Below are 18,838 nucleotides of genomic sequence, written 5' to 3'. Positions count from 1 at the left end.
ATTACACAGGTAGTCTCGAATGCAGGGAAAACTCTGTTCATTTTCAACTCCCATGAAAGCAAATTTCACACAGCCCAGGTCCAGCTCTGCACTCACAGGCAACCCTCTGGTTGCCTGCGTTTCTTTGTTCTGGGGAAATGCAGTTGCTGATGGAAGTCATGCTCACTGAGGAGGAAGTTCTCGCCCAGATAGCTTGGGACGGCTGCAGAGGCTTTCTGAACATCAAAGCAGAGACTACAACATGGATTCTCTGTAAAATGTGGGAGCGTCACTTACAAACACTGGTTTTGCGTAGCGGGGATGCTTATTGCAAGCAGGCTCTTACATTCTCTACCTGCTGGCCCGGCGTCCCACTCACAATCGGAACGGTTGTCCAACGTGCCCATCATACGTACGATTGCCAGTTTCCTGAACATGGGTGCACTTCTTCGGTTTGCACAGACCGCCTTTGTGCAGGACTCCGGCATACTGGGAGTTGAAAGGTACTGTGGAAAACCTAGAGTAGTATTTTAAAAAACTGGAGCTGGCCACAAAGATTTGAATCCAAATCTGCCTTTTCTGGACTCTGGAGAAGAGCTAGATACTTCAGTGCAACCGCAAATGTTATTCTTCAGGCCTAGCTTCAACAGGCAGTCAGATCTAGTGGGTGCCACCCATTTTATTAGAACGCCACGCTCCAGCACGAGTGACAGCAAATGAAGCGGCCGCGGACTGCTCTGGCTCCGGTTGCCAGCTTCCACCTACGACCTCGGGGTCCTCGGACCAGCCAGGCCGCACGGCCGCGGCAGCCCGGCGGCGGGCGCCCCGCCCGGGGCCGGGGCCGGCGCCGGCGCCGGCAGCTCCGCCGGGGCCGGGGCCGGGCCCGTTGTGACGCGCCCGGGGTTGCCGGGCGGCGGTGGGCGCGGAGCGCGGCGGCATGGCGCTGCGGGCGGGCGGCGCGGCGGGGCGGCCGGCCCCGCTCCTGCTCCTGCTCCTGCTCCTGCCCCTGCTCCCGCTCCCGGCCTCGCTGGCGGCGGGAGCCGCGAACGGCGGCAGCGCGGAGGCGGCGGAGGCCCCGGGCTGGCGGGCCGAGCCGGGTGAGGCGGCCGCGGGTGGTGTGGGCGTCCCCGCCAGCCCCGGTCCGAACCGCGCCGTCCGGCGCCGGGGCTCCTCGCCGAGAGGTGCGGGCGCTGGTCTCCCCCCCCCGAGGCCGGCCGGCTGCCCGCCCGTCTCCCCTTCTGGCTTCTCCCGCAGATCCGGCGATTGCCGCTCCCGCCGAGGGGAGTTTCCCCCTCCCCGGCCGGCTTCCCCCTCTGGAGGCGGGGGGGGTGAGGGGAGACCAGGTTTCGAGTGGAAGAGCAGATATTTGCGGGGCTGCCCGGAGTCGTGCTTTCTGAGCGAGGCTTAATCACTGCCAGGATGTAACGCGCTCTCCTGGGTGTCATATGCAGGCAGTGGGAAGGTGTCAGAGTGAATTCAGTGCTTTATTAAGCCGTGCAGCATCACAGGGGCCCTCCTGAAGGGGGAGGCTGGGGAGACGGGGAAAGCTCCAGATCTGCTCGTCACTCTCGTAGCCGAAAGTGTGGGCTACGGAGAGTCGGATACGTGCAAACCCTCTCCGTCTGTCGTCGAGCAAGGAACCGCACAGGTTCACAGCTGACGCATTGTCAAGTGCAAAGCCAGTTGCCCGTGGAAAGATTTCCGTCCTGGGAAACCTGCGTCCCCGCAGCTGCCCCTGGTGCTATCGCTTTGGGGATGGAGCAATGCTGCTCCCCCTCCCCGCTGCACTTTGACCTTCAGGACCCCACAAGTACTAAAGCCGCGACACTTTGCAAGAACGAGATGCCCAACTCGGGAGTGAGCGAGTTCCCCTAGGGTTCACAACCATGACTTTGAGTGCTCTCTGTTGACATTTTTAGTAGGACTTCCGTGGGCTTTTTAAGTGCTTATCAAAATATTCTGCGTGTATGCTCTGTTGTGGCTTGTAATTAAAATGGTGTATAATGGCAAAGATTTCTGCTCTACATAGGTTTTACAAGGCTTCCAAATGTAGACAGGAATACAGGCTGCCTTTGCTGTGCTGGTACTAATTGCGGCCCCCTGACAGGAATGTAAATGCAGTTCCTTAGCACATTCTTATCTCAGCATGTGTGGGATTTACATATATAACTCCTATTAATGCTAATGGAAGCTATATACATAGTTCTTTTTGCATAGGGCTGACACTATATTTTTATCTGAACCTGATGCAACTGGAACCAGCCTTCTTATATAAGTAGAAAGATCTGTAGTTTCTTACCAGAAGCTTTCTTAACATTTTAGTTCATTTAAAATGTATGGAGGAAATGCAAGTGAAGGAAGCAATACAAAACTTTGTACTGTGATATTGGCATGACGGTTCATAACATTCATATAAAAAGTGTTATGTTATCCAGAAGATTATCGATGAATCTGATCCTGTTTCCCTTAAAGTTTCTTTTTGTTGGCTTTTTAAAAAATTTCATTCAATCAGAAATCAGGATTGATGATTCCTGATTAACTTGTTAATTTAGAACCAATCAGCTTTTAATGTTTAGATGAGTTTAGAGGTTTATATAGAGTATTACTGCTTAGAAAATAACAGTATCTTTTTATTTAGAGCTATAGTCAGTTCATCATTATGAATTTCTGACAAAAGAGCCATGTTGCGCGTTGTGGTGCTCCTGAAGCACCCTGAAACGGTATCACGATTGATATCTTCATCTGTAATTAGGAGAAGTTTGCTTTCACTGGTTAGCAAAGTCCCTCAATCTTCTATTACTAATATCTGAAGTTTTGTGTCTCTTCTTGTTTCTAAAGCTTTTTCTTCCTTTTTTAAAAATTTGTGTCTGGATGGGAAATGGCAGGAGGCATGGCACTTAGGGACGTGGTTTAGCGGTGGACTTGGCAGTGTTAAGTTTACGGTTGGACTCAATGATCTTAAAGGTCTTTTCCAAAGTAAATGATTCTATGATGACACCCTGCTGTGGCTACACTCAGCTTGTCACCTCAAAATTGAATTACTGTAATGCCTACTTTCAGGGTAGAGGCTTGGGGCTTACCGTAAGCTGATATGATTTGTCAGAAATCTATTGAGTTGAGAATTCACATAATCTGAAGCTGTCCTAGCCCTCCCTCCCATTCATTTTTGCATGTTTACATTTATTCTGCGCAAGCGAACAAGCACAACTCACATTGTACCAAGCTGAAAACAGGTATTTTTAAACAGGACTATTTAGACTGTAGGAAGGATCCTTACGTTCTCCTCCTCCTCTCTGCTGTGCTGTTGTAGTTGTCATTAGACAAGACCACTGAATGACTGCCTTGTTAATTTAAAAGAAGCTAAGGGAAATTGAGAGGATGTCCATGGTGGGGACCATCTTCTAAAGAAGTTATTTTTTAAGGCGCTTTAGAGACAGAGTTTGAGGATACACTAGCTGTTTTAAAGGTTGTCTCTGTTTTCATAGGATTTTAATCTTACCATTTTTTTCCTTATGTTTTGGGTAAGGTTGGATTTTTTAATCATTCAGCTGGATAGTTAAGTTATTGTTTAACGATTGTTGTGCATAACACTAGAAGACTGTTCTGACAAGCACAGCTTATATGCTAAAGTAAATGTCAAAACCATAGAGACAGTTAGAGATAACAGAAGAATAAGATTTTGATGGCTCATTTATAATGTTGGGAGAAAGAGTTCAGTATCAGTGTATCATTGTGGAGAATGCACTGTGCTGCTGTGGTGTAAATCCTGTACAATGGAGGAATAAAGGTTTTATATTTGTATATCACTGACTGCAAGAGAAATGGATCCGTTCCTTTCAACCTGAAAAATTTAAAGTTTTGGATAGTGTGTGAAAAATGTAAATGCTACTCAGAGATTTAGTAGCAAGAAGTGATATATAAACTTGCATTACTGCACAGAAATAACATTTTGTAAACATAAATCTTGACTATAAAAAACTGAGAGACAGTGAAAGCAAACTTTACATTGGTAAGTATTTGTTATCAGAAAAAAATAATCTGAGTAGGCGGGACTGGCAGTGTAGACTTGTAAAAACAGTCATAGTGACTTTCTCTTTGCATTTGGAAGAATTGAAAAGACCTATTGCTTATTTAATGAATAATTTGCAAAGGAGCTTCACTAAGTTAGTTTCTCTATGGAACAGTTACTGTGTCTCAGTATCCTTATAAACAAACATTCAGATTGCATGCTATTAGGAATAAAATATATAATCCAGATTCGAATCCCAGATGGAGATGAGAACCTTTTGTACATTCTGTGAAACCCATTCTATAACCTCAAAAAAATTAAAAAATGGAAGGAACCCAATCACAGTGATTAAAACCCTAGTACCTAATTAAAATACTGTACCTGGTTGACTCATCTTTGTGCTGGCTGTCTAAACCTGACCTTGAAGTGTGATGAGGAAAAAATCATGTGGAAACATGTACATTAGCCAGAAAAAACAAGGAAATGAGTTAACTGAATATTGTTTAATGAAAATTTTTCTTAACTCTTTTCAGGGAAGACCTCTAATTTGCATAGAACCTAGGCACTGCACTTCCCAGAGAATTCAGTAGGCTAATCTAATATCATAGGCTGGTTTAGAAGAAAAATGCATTTTTTGCTTTTAAAGAATCATCTTAAGGTTTAAGCATGAATGCTATTTACACTGGATTTTATGATAATTTTTTCATAAATGTCTTGTTTTTCTGGTCTAGTTAGTGAAAGCAAAAATGTTGGCGAATTTCACATTTCAACTAACAAGTAGTAAAAACATCAAGGAGTGAGTTTCCTGTTAATTTGGCATTTCCACCCATGTCATTGTATTAGAGATGTAACTTTAGACTTTGTGTTCAGGTCTGAATGCCACTGTGTCCACGGAAGTAGAATTTGGAGTATGCACAGTTACATGTGGTAAGTAGCAAAGCAGATGAATAAAACATATTGTCATTTGTTTTTGAAAAAAAGAAAAGTGCTAACTGTAGCAATTTAGCAGTTGTAATTGGCTTGCCCTCGTTCACCTCTCATTGATTTCAATTGCCAATAACTATAATTAACAAAAACAATCAGGCTGATTGTCATTAGGAGTTTAGGTCAGATCTGTTGTTTTATTAATTTCACAGCCTGCAAGCTCCTATTTTAAACCAGTTCCCTACGTTTATTGGCACATGAGCTGCCTTCCCCAAAGTAACAATTTTCGCTATTTGTGAACATCTGTGAGATGTTCAGAAGATGAAAGATCTTCTGATGCTTCTCACAGATGTCTTCCCACATACAATATTGCCAAAAAATTGCTTGCCTGCAGTAGCCTGTTCTGTATTCCACATTTATACAATTTATAAATTGTGCAATGGAGAGGAGAGGTATCATTCTGGAGTAGGAAGGGAGAGAGGAAAAATGAGATGAGCCTTAAGAAGACATCTCTGCGTTTGTGGTGATGATGGAAACTGCTGTGAGGTGGTAATTATATTGCTTAGGAAGCAGTCTTGAATCAGAAATGCTCTTAATTTTTTTCTGAACAAATTCAGCTTCTCGTGAGACCACAGGAAAAAGAAAGAGAGGCGAGTTTTTTCCCCCATCAATCTGATGTTTTCTAGAGTATGCCTTTTTTTTCCAGTCACTTTTTCATATTTCCAATGATAGAACTGCCTTGATTCCCTCCTATTTCACATCTTCGGATGTTATGGGTTTAGGAGATTGTTTTTGCTTCTACATACTTTAATATTTCTTTACTTCATAATTTCAAATCTGCTTATATGTTCTGTATACCAATGCTGTATATGTATCCCCGGACTCTTAATAACCTCACTTGCTCTGATGCACACATCTTTTGGATACTTAGAAACTGCTCCTTACGTCCCATCCCCGCAGCAGATGTCTCAAATGTTCTGTATTTCCAGGGAATTTCACTAAATTTTGTCTCAGTTTTATCTTTGGTCCCTCAGCGTTAACATTGTGGTGGGTTAACCTTGGCTGGATGCCAGGTGCCCACCAAGCTGCTCTATCACTCCCCTCCTCAGCGGAACAGGGGGAGAAAATAAGATGAAAAAGTCGTGGGTTGAGGTAAAGGCAGTTTAATAAAAAAAAGCAAAGGCTGTGCACAGGAACAAAGGAAATAAACAAAATTATTCTCTACTTCCCATCAGCGGGTGATGTCCAGCTACTTGCTGGGAAGTAGGGCCTCAGTATGCATAGCGGTTGCTTGGAAGAAAAACACCTTAATAAAAATGCCCGCCCCGCCTCCTTTCTCTCAGCTTTTATTGCTGAGCAGGATGTCACATAGTATGGAATATCCCTTTGGTCAGTTTGGGTCAGGTGTCCTGGCTTGTGTCCTCTTCCAGCCTCTTGCCCACCCCCAACCTACTGGTCTTTGGGGGGGTGTAAAGAGACAGCCTTGATGCTGTGGGAGCACTGCTCAGCAGTAGCCCTAACACTGGTGTGTTATCAGCACCATTTCAGCTACCGATACAAAGCACAGCACTGTGAGGGCTGCTGTGGGGAAAATTAACTCCGTCTCAGCCAGACCCAATACAAAATGTTTAACACCTTTAATTCTGAAAATTATATAATTTACTGAAGAATCGGGAAGGGCAAGCTCTAACAAAAAAGAAAAAGGCATCATCTCATATCTGGAGTCTGGATTGTGTTTGTAGCCTTTGCTCTAGCTGGGGTTGTTCAATGCATGGCATGTTTGTCTGTTGAAAGGCTGAAAGGTAGCTTCTTGGTTCTTCCAGTAAAGCTCTAAGCTCTTTGTCTCCTTCATAGTTCTTCCTATTCCCTAGATTCTATCTAGCCCTTTATATTTCTTGCTTTCTGAACTGACTCAATTTTCTTAATTTTTTCCCAGTAATGCTGTGGCTCAGATCCATTGCTCCTCTAGTCATAGTCCAGGTTTACAGAGGCATTAAAGCATAATTAAAGCATATATTAATGATGTCTTGTCATACCTGCCTCAATTTTGCCTTAGTCTCTTTGCGGTCTAATTGTTTTGGCCACTCTTACCTCTAGATTTCTCTCATAATGGCTCTCTGTACTGCTAAGTATTCAGTTCTTTGTGGGTCATCCCTCTTCACCACCCCTCCCCCAGTCTATTAATTTACATTTCTCTAGGGTGAATTTCATTGAGGTAATTTATATTACTGCATTGTGGCCAGTTTTCTGTTAGGTTAACTTGTATGACTTGTTGAAGTTACGACTTAATTTGTTAGAACATCTCAGTAGATTAATTTCATCAGTATTGGCAGCTACTAAGAAGAGGTAGGGAAAGGAAACATGGGAATGAAAGAAAAGCTGTCCAAAAGGAAGAGGGAGAGGAGTACCAAAAGAACTTGCAGATCTAATTAAAAGAGCTTTTTTCATCAACCCTTTGAGTATGATATACTTCCCAAATTTTAATATTCCCATAGATAAGACATGGTGAGATTTGTCCTGATGAATGTGACTACAGTTAGCCCAGCACCCAGGTTTTATCAAGAAAGCCTTTTGGCTTTTCATAGGTTTCGTGTCTTTTTTGTTAGCTAAAAAACCTACATGGCACTGAAGAAAGAGGAATGCCTTTAATAAAAGTGTCAGTTCACTGCCATTTACACCTCTGTCTCTGCATCCATGAGATGAGACATTCTCTGGAGCGGAGAGCAATCCTTGTTTTGTGTCATTTTCAGTAAGTGGTGGTGTCTCCTCTGTCACTTGAAGTTCTGTTCATGAGCTACACGACATCTCTGAAACATTCTGAAATCTATTGGTTTATATAATACACATTTAAGGAAGGCAGATACATCATAAATACAATATTCAAAGCAATTTCCTATTTATTATTCTACTGCAAGAAGGGTTTAACTCTCCTTTTTCCATGCCTATTGGTAAACAAAGTGGTTCTGGAAAAAATGGCAAAACCTTCAGTGTTTACTGGGCTAAACATATTATTCCTGCCTCCCCCACAAGCTATGTCATTCCAATGAACTGTGTACACACTGTTTGGCAAAAACAATTATAGCACTTGTTTTGAATTTGTTTGTAATTGTTAAAATGAAGATGTTCCCATTGAAATCCTGATAGTGAGAGTGAACAATTTTTTTCTTCCTTGAACATTGTGTAGGAATTTTCCTTAACTTTACACATTTGTGATAGGTTATCTCCTGCTCTTTGTCTTCAGTAGGACCCTCCATGTTGCAGGTGGAGTGCTGTAAGAAAAATTTTGAATTAATTTTCAATTCTTTTTCTGACACATGATGATTCTAGGAATCTGGCTCCCTAGGGTGCAGAGTCTGACAGAAGTAGATGTCTTGAAATCTTAGATACCAACATGGTAGCAGGGACTCTGAGAAGATCTCTTTTGCCTGGTATTTCGTAGATCCATCATATTAACATCCAGGCTAAAGAAAGAGAAAGCAAAAACAAAGTATGAAGGAAATTAAGAAATGCAGAGTGAAAGATATTTTTCTCCCCCCCAAAGGGATTGGCATTCGAGAAGTTCTCTTAACCAGTGGATGCCCTGGGACTGAAGCAAAATGTATTGTCCGTGTGGAGGAATGCCGGGGGCCGGTAGACTGTGGATGTAAGTGGAACACTGTGATACAGTAATCTAGAACAAATAAGTTGATTCAAAGGAAACATCCTTATTCTCTCTTAGTGTGGTGGAAGTGGAATTAAGTGATTGCATTTCACCCTCCAATTACCCTGTTAAGCAATCCAGTAATGTTTCAGATCTCATTTCTGTACTGATGCGCGCTTGATTTCAAGTCCCTGTAAAATACCATTTTTCTGCTATATGCTTCATTCCAGACATTAGACCAAGCAAAAAGTATTTTAAGTAATTTTAAGGGAAGGGATAATTTCCAAGTAACATTCTGTGGTTTGAAGAATTACAAACTTTATGATCTATACAGAGATGTTTCATATAGCTGATGATGTACCTATTAAAAATTCCTCCTATAGGGGGAACACCAATTTCTGAGGGCCTTGCCTGTGCGAAGATGCCTTGTATTTATATACCTCCTGAAAACCGATTTAAATATGTTTGGAAGATGTTAATTCTAAACAAGGTGAGTAATTGAACCCCACTTTGCAGAAAAATTGCATACTGCTTGTATTTACCACATGCTCCATCTGAATTGTACAGACTTCTGGGCAGATTATTTCCTTTGCTGTCATAATGCAAATAAGCCCTGATTTCTCACTGGCGAGTTGGTAATACAAGGACTCGCATGGCTTTGCTCCTTTATGCAGCTTCAATTTCCTGTTTATATGAGGGAAACAATAATTTTAAAGAATAATGTTTACTGTTATTTCAGAAAAATGGGGCATAGTGGCTGGTGAGTGCATATGTGTCAGTAAGTCGCAACCATGTTGCCCTCCCCAGTTCAAGTAGGAGGTGCTGAAGAGATAGGAGAATTTTTCCCAGGGGCCAAGAGGTCCTGACGGGTTGAAAGCTGTTGGGAGTAGAATAAGCACTTTTCTGTGCATCTGACACAATGCAGCTCATCTTTGCAGATCTATTTGAAAAAATACAACCCCCCCTTTTATTTTCCTTTTCTTTTATATATGGCTAGACAGCACACATTCTTCCCAATGATTCAGCTATTATGGAAGTTTGCAGAGATACCCACTCGGTTACTTTCCAGTGTGAAACTCAAGAAAATGGAAATATAATTGCCTCTGTAAAATACACAGTCTACGCAAAAACTGGTAAGCTCATAGAGATGCTTACAGTCTTCTAGTGATATGGCCTTGTGTTTTTTATGTAGCACTCAATCTTTGTAAGATTGTGTGTCACCAGTAGTATATAGGCAGGAGTTTGTGTGCTGTGGTAATGACTGTCATGAAATGCAGGCCAATAAAAGAGACATATAAAAAGAAATGACACAATGGGAATGAAGAGGTTCCTTGTGGTAGGAATGAATATTTTCTTTATCCTTTGTAAAAATTCAAGCTAAAATAAGGAGGTTTTCCTATTACCTGCTTATTTTTTACTGCACCCGGGTTGGGTAACATAGACTTCTTTTTGCCTCACTAAGCCACATAGCACCAGTAGCATGGGTTCTGCAGTTAAGTCTCCTTTCCACTTCAATACTGAAGCAGGAAAACAACCTTTGGGGTTTTTTTTTTAGTGGCTATGTGGAATTTACTTATACACAATGGATTTAGCAAAGTTTATCATTAAAAAGAATACATCATAAAGCAGTTCCCCAGTACTATCTTTCTCACCTCCTCTGCTAATGGGATTTTTGCTGACTTCATCAGGAAAAGTAGCAGTGTGCTGATTTTTTCAAACCATGAAAACAGCCGTGTGGAAACTCGATCTTTCCTAATCAGAGGAAGGGTGAAAGTGCCTTGCTCATCAAAATTTAAAGTTTTTCCTGAAATAATGTAGATTCAGGTCTTATGCAAAATTATGGCAAACTAGAAAGAAAGAAATCCTTGGAGATACCCCTCCCCGTGTTTCTCCCCTCCATGTTGTTTACGTAGGTAAAACTGTCTGGCCTGGGAATCCTGTTTTTTTCCTCTCTCTTCAGTAAGATAGGCTATTTCCTGTATCTCTATCGAGGTCCTTTCTGCCATTGTACAGTAACATGGAATTTGTGTATTCATTTTCTAAATCCATCTGGCAGTCACAAAACACCCAAAGCCTTTTTTTTAACTTCTCCCACTATTCAGTCTCTACATTCCTTTTTGTACAGAGGAAGCTTCCTTTTTGAGACCTGAATTAGCAGAGCACATAATCTGTTTTAGGTTTAAGCATGCAAATGGTCCCATTGACTTGAGTCGGTGAGTCATCAATAGGACGACTCACACACTTGTGTTTAAACTGTGACTGAGTAGTCTTGGTGAAAAGTGGTCAGATGAAACCTGCCCAACAGACATACCCACTGAGAACTTCTTACAAGGACTGAGATTTATTGATTCAGAAAATATTTACAACTAGAATCTGAGGAAGACAAGCTCTAGTGTTTATTAAATAGCTTAAAAGGAATGGGTTGTTCTGCTTAGTGCCAGATCAGCATCCTTTGGCTTTGTACAGAGGTGTGTAGATGCCCAAAGGAATTTGTGGGCTTTGCTTCCCCAGGAGTGACACTGTCTGGACTTTAGAAATTATTAACTCTTAATTAGGTAAACAGAAGAAGTTATCAGCTGAAGTTTTGGTTGAGAACGTACCAGGACTTTCATCATACAGATCTAGTTTTGCTCTCTGTGGATGGTCAGAAGTCTAGCCAGATCAGAAGACTGCACTTACTTTTCCAACAGGATCAGGAGGAAGTGAGAAAGATCCTTCTGACGGCATCAGTGGACGCGGCAAGACTCCTTGTGTTTGGATGTAGATTGTCTTAGCTGCTGCCTTGTATTTTGCAGAGCTGCTCTGTTCTCTGGGAGCGTGGCTTGCTGCGTTGTTCAGACTCTGGCAAGGGGTAATGTTTCTGCTCATGGTACAATGCTGCCTTTCCCAGTTCCTCATTAAAAGACTTTTTGAAATGAGGATTGGCGAATTTGAGACAAGTTATCACCCGTGTCAAGCAAGATGGTTTCTCTACGTACTCTGGAAAAATCTAATCTTTCTGTTGAGCAAACATCTTTTTCTTTGCCATTCATCTCTCGGGTCTGCAAGCTGAAATGTAAAGAAGGGCAGAATCACAAAAATCAGTGTCAGCAATAGGACAAAAGTCTCCTTTTTCAGGTAATCTACAGGACTGAACTGGATTTTTTCCCAGCATCCAAAACTGGCCACAGAGATTTCTAGTCAGCGCAGGCTGGGCAGGTGTGGTGGGCTGACCCTGCCTGCCTGCCGGCCCCCGCCCTGGCGGGCGGGTTGGATCCGGCTGGAACCGGCTGTGTCCGGCATGGGGCGGCCCTGGCCGCTCCTCACAGAGGCCGCCCCGCAGCCCCTCACTGCCTGGGCACGGGCACCCGCACCCGGTTCAACCGGCCAAACTGTCTGTGGGGAGAGCGTCTCGTATAGATTTTGGGAGATGTATTTGAACCAGCTGAGCGGACAAATCCATTTTAGTCAGGAAAAGAGCGGGTCTTCTCTACTGCCTCCTAAATTACTTTTTTTTTAATGCAGCTGAGGCGATTCTGACCATCTCTCTGCCTCACTCAAGTCAATAAGCTTAAGTTTATGTATTTTGTCTTTCTCATCACCTAGATCACTCCTTTCACTATTCTACAGAGATACATTTCTTTATGCCAGAGCTACAGGACAGGGCAGGGGATGTGGAAATGTGTTTGCTCCGTGGCTGGCCTTTCTTCTTGGCACTTACCTAGAGAGAAAGCCTTGAAGTCATCAACAGAGCTAAAAATTATCAATGTGGCCGATAAGGGGCAAATGTGTTTTTGTCTCACCCTTCCTCCTCTTTCCAGTGTTCTGATGTTTTACCCACGTGAACAGCAGTGGCCAGATTCAGCAACACCGTCTGCACGCCTGGCCCCAAAGCCACTACTTGAAAATACATAGTGTGACACTTTCTGCTTCAGATTTTGAGGTGTGTGAGGTAGGAGGAAGGGAAGACATGTTGCAAAAGGGGAGGTAAAACCTCACAGGAATTTGTGTATGTTTCCCATGTGGCAAAACTTTGTATGAGTTAATTTTAAATCTATGCATGAAGAACGTCCATATGTCCTTTACCAGTGATCACTGCGCTTCTCAGTGACCTTTTGATGAACAGCCATAATGACCTTTTTGTATAAGTGAGTAGTCTTTAGTAATTTGGCTCTTCCTTTTGTTTTCAGAACTGTTCAGACCTATGGGTTCTCTTTGTCTTTTATAGCAAGGAAAACATAACAGGGAAAAAAAAGAGTATTTTATCTTCATCAAAAATTATTGAGATCTCTGCAAGGAAAATCCCCTCTTATAATAATTGACATTTCTATATGTCCTTCTTACTAAATCGCTACCCTGAAACACTGGAGGGTGTTGTTTCACACTCCCGCCTGTTGTGTTGTTCAGTGTTTTGTGCAGACTTTGGAGCTGGAAGGCGGTTTATTCATATTTACTAATAATAGTCCTGTGAGGAGGGAGGACTCTGCAAGGGAGGAATGCAAGAGCAGAGAACGATCCTCATTAGGATGCTATGTGAAGGGTGTCAGCCTACTGAGATCCCAGCTGTGCTCCAAGCTCCATGCTTCTCATGAGCAAGAGAGCGAGTTGGGGTGTGTGTCTAGAGGCACTGCTGTGGAGAAGATGGAGGCAATAGCGTTTCTGTGTCTCAGAGGCCATTCTAGCCTCTACCTCTCTTCAGTTCATTTCCTGCTGATGACTTCAGTGCCAGAGCTTCCTTGAGAGAGAAAAGTCACATCTCTGTAACTGGCTACTGTACAAATGTGTAACCGCATGGCCGTGTTGTCCTTGCGCTTGCACAGAAATGAAATGGGGAATCCCAGTACCCAAGATTAACAGCCTGGATCTCCTCTGTGTGTATGTAATCCTGCTGTCCCATGAGCATATATCCATCCATTTTTAATACATAAAAAAAAAAGCTTATAGATAATCTAGAAGGCAAACAAAAAAGCTATGCATCACCATTATATTAAGTTAAAAAAAAACAAACCAGTCTACAGAGGCAAAATCTCGTTCCTCTCTGCCAAATTGATACATACTTTCTGGATCTGAAAACTGGTGGAAAGAACTCCTGTTGGCTGCTGGACCGTATAATTGGTCGAGTGTCTGCTTGTAGATGGAGCACTGCTGTACAGTCAACATTATGGTCTACGAGGAACTCCAGCTCAGTGAAAAACCCAGGCGAAGAGGAGGGTGAAGAGGAACAGTGCTGCTGGCAGAAGTAGTGGGTTTCCTTTGGACAGAAAGGTGCTGAAAAAGCAGGTGTTCCACTTTCTTGATGTACATGATTTACATTATTACGAATCTGTTTCTTATTGAAGAAATGACAGAATAGAATATAGAGACAGATTTTGTATTGCTGATACTTTCTGGAGGGAAATGCTAGCAGTGGCAACAGATGCTTCTGAATGTATTTGGATTTAAGCAAATTAAAGGGGAGAGGGTTCCATGAAGGCAGAGGACAGTCCAGAGATACACTGCACTGCATAGAAATCAAAGCAGCTTTGTTAAACTGTAGTATACAGTGCAAATATAGTTGCTGGGCCACATCACAGCAGAGCGTGTGCTGCTGTCCTGCTCTGGTGCTTCGTGTGAGGGAGGTATGTGATGTATCTTTTTTGACCCAAATAAGAAAGCCGTAACTTTCTAAGGTTCTATTGTTCTGATGGCACAAAGAAGGTAAAAAAGCTGTCAAGCTTCTTAGCAGCTGGTAGTGGCCATACAGATGACACTTTTGTTTCCTTTAATCCAGACTGTTGTGCCCCCCATTGGCACAGCAGATAGATAGGGACTGGGGTGGAGGGAGTGTGTAGTGCTTGGACCATTTGAGCTGTTGGAAAGGCTTCCGTGACCCATGACCAGCACACTCTGGGGTTTCTGCCACAGGGCTGGCCTCAAATCAGCAAGCCCTGGTGGAAGCTAAATACTAAACCTGAGCATTCCGTCTTTTCCTTCCTGCTTGCCTTGTTCGGACTTGCACAAATAAATGGATCTTTACAGTTTAGATCCAACAGTGCCTACAATCTAACTGCAGTATCCCACCCTTGCATTTCATTTAAGTGCATTCCTTTTTTAGTTAAGATGAATATAAATAGTCAACAGGTATACCAAGCTTTCCATGGTTGGAGACAATCTGCTTGAAACTATCAATCAGGTATGTTACCAATCTCTTTTTTGTTTGTAGAACCCTTGAAAATTTCCAGTGGAGGTGCACGCAATTCTGGGAATTTTTTTTACAATGTAATTGTGGAATATATATGATTGATAGTGATTTTCTTCATCATTCTTTATAGTGAAGTAGTCGACAGACCCACAGTGTAGACTTCAGGTTGAAAGTGACTGAGCTAGACTTTGCATGTTTCAAAAAAAGAGTTGTTCTTCCTACTTTTACTAAGCTAAGTGGACTTTTTTTAAAAGTTGGTGTAAATACATCTTTGTAACCTTAACTCTAAGCTGAAGATGTTTTTAAGGCTTGTTCTGGCTGTGGCAAAATTCTCACTGATTGAGAGTGTTGTGTGGACTTTACGAGTGCAGTCAGGGGCTTAAAAGTGCACCTGATGTGAATCAGTCTTTGCTCATTGTGAACCAGCTTATTGGGAAGCTGCTTTTCTGTCTGCTTCCTGCTTGCATTTTAAACACATGTGTTTACTTGGAAGGCATCCCCTCTGTATTATCAGGTTGCCTCTTAGGCAGTTCTGGTTCTTGACTATTGGAAGAATTTCTTGCCTAGGAAGAAAACTTGAGTAGGTTAGCTGTGGATAACATAAAACTTGCTTTTCTCTTCAGCAGGTTCCTGTTACAGCCTGTAAACAGAGGTATTCTTAGAGTTCTAAATTCACATCTTGCCAAGGGGTAAATATATTATATTAATGAAATTGCAAAATCAAAGATAATTCTCATTAATCTCCATTCCTCACAACTGCATGTAATTCTAAAAAGACACAGTCCAGTCAGTGAATTAGTCTAAAAGCAGTTAGCTCTACATTGTATAAAACCCCAATATTCAGACTTACTCTGTATGATATTCTCAGCCAGTTCACCATTCTTACCTGTCTTGTATCTTGCAGAAAGATCAGGAGAATCCTATAGAGGAGCTGTGGTTTAAGAATATCGGAATGAAAATTCTGTGATGCAGGAGAATGAAACTCAAATGATGCGATGGAAGAGTTGCTTAGATACTACAGTGATGACAGTGGCACAGAACCTTATATAGAAATAGAAATGAAATAGAAATAGAAATGGTTTTCCTGCAGGCATTCTGCTATACAGAATTCCTACCAGTGTGAACATGAATTTTGCATACCAGCCAGCAATGAGATAGCACCTTATAGTTTTAGAAACTATATGAGGGAAAATGAAAGAGAAATTAGGGTTGGCTTGTGTAAAATTGTCAAAGCTGGAGTGATCTGGGACGATGCCTGATGGTTCATTGATTTGGTTGAATGTGGCTGAACAAATAAGGTCAATTAAATTTCAGAACAACGTGACTGCGTTTGGTTTCCAGCCGTTTCTTTATCCAGTGTCAAAAAACGGAGGAAATTGGTTGACCATCTTCAGTATTTTCCACTCTTCCTGGGTTGTTTGTTAGAGTCATCTCCTAACTGGTACATCTGGTCTTAGAGAAACAGCCTAAGTAATGGCAGGGCCTTCAGTTTCCTTAGGTGAATGGTTGAACAGGCTGCAGGATTACAAAATGCATTTTTACTTGATATCCTTGCCACATTTTTCACTTCTCAGCTTCATGCAGCTGCTCCTCACTCTGCGTTTCTGGGCTGTGCAGAACAACTCCTTTCCACGCTCAGTCATTATTTGCTTTAAATAAAGGCTTTGCAGACCTAGATAGAGACAGGGAACTGAAAAGCAGCACTTAAGTCCTTGAATCTGGTCTTTTGTTAGCATACTCTCTTTTGGCTTCATTATTATCATTATTATTGCAGCAATTACCATTGTTAGAATTCTTCTGTAGCATGGTGGTATCCTGGTGCCTCAGCCCTGGGTGATGGAGCACCTGGTACCAGGCACAGAACAAAGAAGTCAGCCTGCCCTGAGTGGCAGACAGCCTGTGGTAGTTCTTCTGTCTTTATCATTCATGTATCTTACATGGACGTCTCTTGAAAACTTACATTAAAGCATTTCTTAAATCAAAAATATTGTGTTAGTGATTCTTAACAACATGTACCAAATAGATATTTTTCCCTCTCTTTAATTTTTCCCTTGTCTTTAGGAATTGCAGTTCTTTGTGTTTCATGGCTGTTAAGTGACATGTATCCCACTCCACATGCCTTGATCTCCACTTCTTTGCATCTTCCTTGGTTAGATATGCCTTTGCAAAGAAGATATAAAATGTTACTATTCTAACTTCTGCTGATACTGTAAAGGCCTGAAGGTTGTGAAAGATGTCAGATAGTAAATAATCAAGCCCTGCTCCTTTTCAGTCCTGTCCATCAGATTAAATGCCTGATTCATTTGAAAATTTGAACATAATAATGACCCTGTATTTCTTTTCTTCAGAAATGCAAACAAAAAAGTCAAGGAGAACAGAAACAGGGCAATCGAGAACAACGACAGATGCCATTCTGGTCTTTTGCCTGGCAACTGGAATCATTGTGACTGTTGGTGTGATCTTTGCCATGATCTTTATGATTCTTCACTGGTAGGTGGACAGCATACAATGTGATTTACATTTTATTTGATGAAAATATGGTATTACTGATGACAAACAAGACCTGGGGTGAACTATTTAAGTTTCTCTGTAGTTTAATATTTGTGTTGCCAGCAGAGAAAACAGGAACAACCTTCTGGAGATTGGAAAGAAGTACATTACAAAGCAGTTGCAGTGATTGTGGATGGGAAGAGAATGATTCAGAGCAATTTATGTAAACCTACTTAAAGGTATGTTTTTGTTTAATTCTTTTGTCCATTTCAGGGCTGCTATAAAAGCTATTTGGAAATCAAAATCCAGGCAAGACAACCAAGACAAGAAGCTGGTGAACAAAAGATCACTGTGTAACATGGAATAAATAGTGCCCCCCCCTCAGGGTCCACACTGGCCTTTCAAGGAATTGGAGTCTCCACCTGCAGCTGCAGTGTTCTCACCATCTGCATTAGCCATAATACAAGAAGTGGCAGAGCCCTCACTCACAGAAGATGAAGTATATAAGTCCTTCCAGGACTTGCTTAATGAACAGAATTAGAAAAAAAAAAAATTGGATTACCTAGAAATATGATATAAAGAAGATTAAAATATGTTTGAAATACTGGTTTTAAGAAGTACTTTTTAGAGTTCATTCGCTGTCTTGGATTACTGGACTTTAAGTGAAATGGGTAAGAATACTATTTTAAGGTGGATATCAATCCCCAGGTAGTTTAATAGTCTGAGCACTTCTGAACTGGAGAACCAAAGCCAGGTCTTTGTGAGGATGTTAAAAATTATATACTTAATATGTCTTAATTTTGTGAAGATGTTAATCTAGACTAGATGAAACTAGGCATATAGTCTAGGCAGAGACCATTTTTTGTAAAGTGCTCCTTATCTCCTTGATGATCCTCAAGCACAGCACCTACTATGTAATCACTATAATCCAGTTTCTGCTTGACACATGGAAGGATGTGTAATGGTAGGGAAGATCATTAAAAGTTGCTTCATAAGATTCATTAAATTTTTACCTGCCCATTTGCACACGTAACCATTTCTGCTATCAAGGGGACCAAAATATGTGAACAGAAGAGCAGCTGCATAGGGTCAGGCCAAGGATTCATCTACCTCTGTAACCAAATCAATAGACAAAAAAAGGATGTCTAGGGAAGAGTACAAAACCAAGACAAGGCTGTATGATGTTTTCCACGTATTCCTCCAGCTTCCAGGCATTTGCAGGTTTTCTAAACCAGATGCAATTTCTAAGCAGTTAGCAATCTTGAATGGATTTCTTTTCCATGGCTTTGTTCAGTGTCCCCTTGTTCCTGTGTAAGCTTCTGTCATGTAAAACATCCTATGGCAAGATCCACAGCGCAACCACATCTTTTGTCCAGCTTGAACCCACTTCCCGCTAGCTTTGTTTGTCACACCTTACTTCTTGAAAAGGCAGTGAGCTGTCTATCCACACTATCCTCTCCCTGAAAGGGACTGTCTTTTAGACCTCTAACATATTCCCTGGTTATTTTCTTTCTGGACTGAAAAGTGCAATATTACTTAGTGATTCTTCATCCTGAAACCGTACCATACCTCTGACCATCCTTGCTGACTTTCTCTAACCCTCCTCCATTACATGACTATCTTGTTTATGAAGGTG

General features: G+C 41.9%; 1 protein-coding gene across 1 annotated transcript; it reads left to right on the top strand.

Annotated features, from left to right (window-relative positions):
- The first annotated feature begins 916 nt into the window (after positions 1–916).
- Positions 917–18,138, top strand: SPACA1 (sperm acrosome associated 1). The gene is made up of 7 exons (XM_052783744.1): positions 917–1,076; positions 4,859–4,915; positions 8,454–8,555; positions 8,936–9,042; positions 9,550–9,685; positions 17,061–17,202; positions 17,476–18,138. The coding sequence occupies exons 1-7, from the start codon at positions 917–919 to the stop codon at positions 17,567–17,569; spliced, it is 798 nt and encodes a 265-aa protein (XP_052639704.1). The 3' UTR covers positions 17,570–18,138.
- Positions 18,139–18,838: the final 700 nt, after the last annotated feature.

The sequence above is a fragment of the Harpia harpyja genome, chromosome 3, assembly GCF_026419915.1.
Source record: "Harpia harpyja isolate bHarHar1 chromosome 3, bHarHar1 primary haplotype, whole genome shotgun sequence".
NCBI lineage: Eukaryota > Metazoa > Chordata > Aves > Accipitriformes > Accipitridae > Harpia > Harpia harpyja.
The sequence above is the reverse complement of the archived record's forward strand: the minus strand, read 5'-3'. Positions and strand labels throughout refer to the sequence as shown.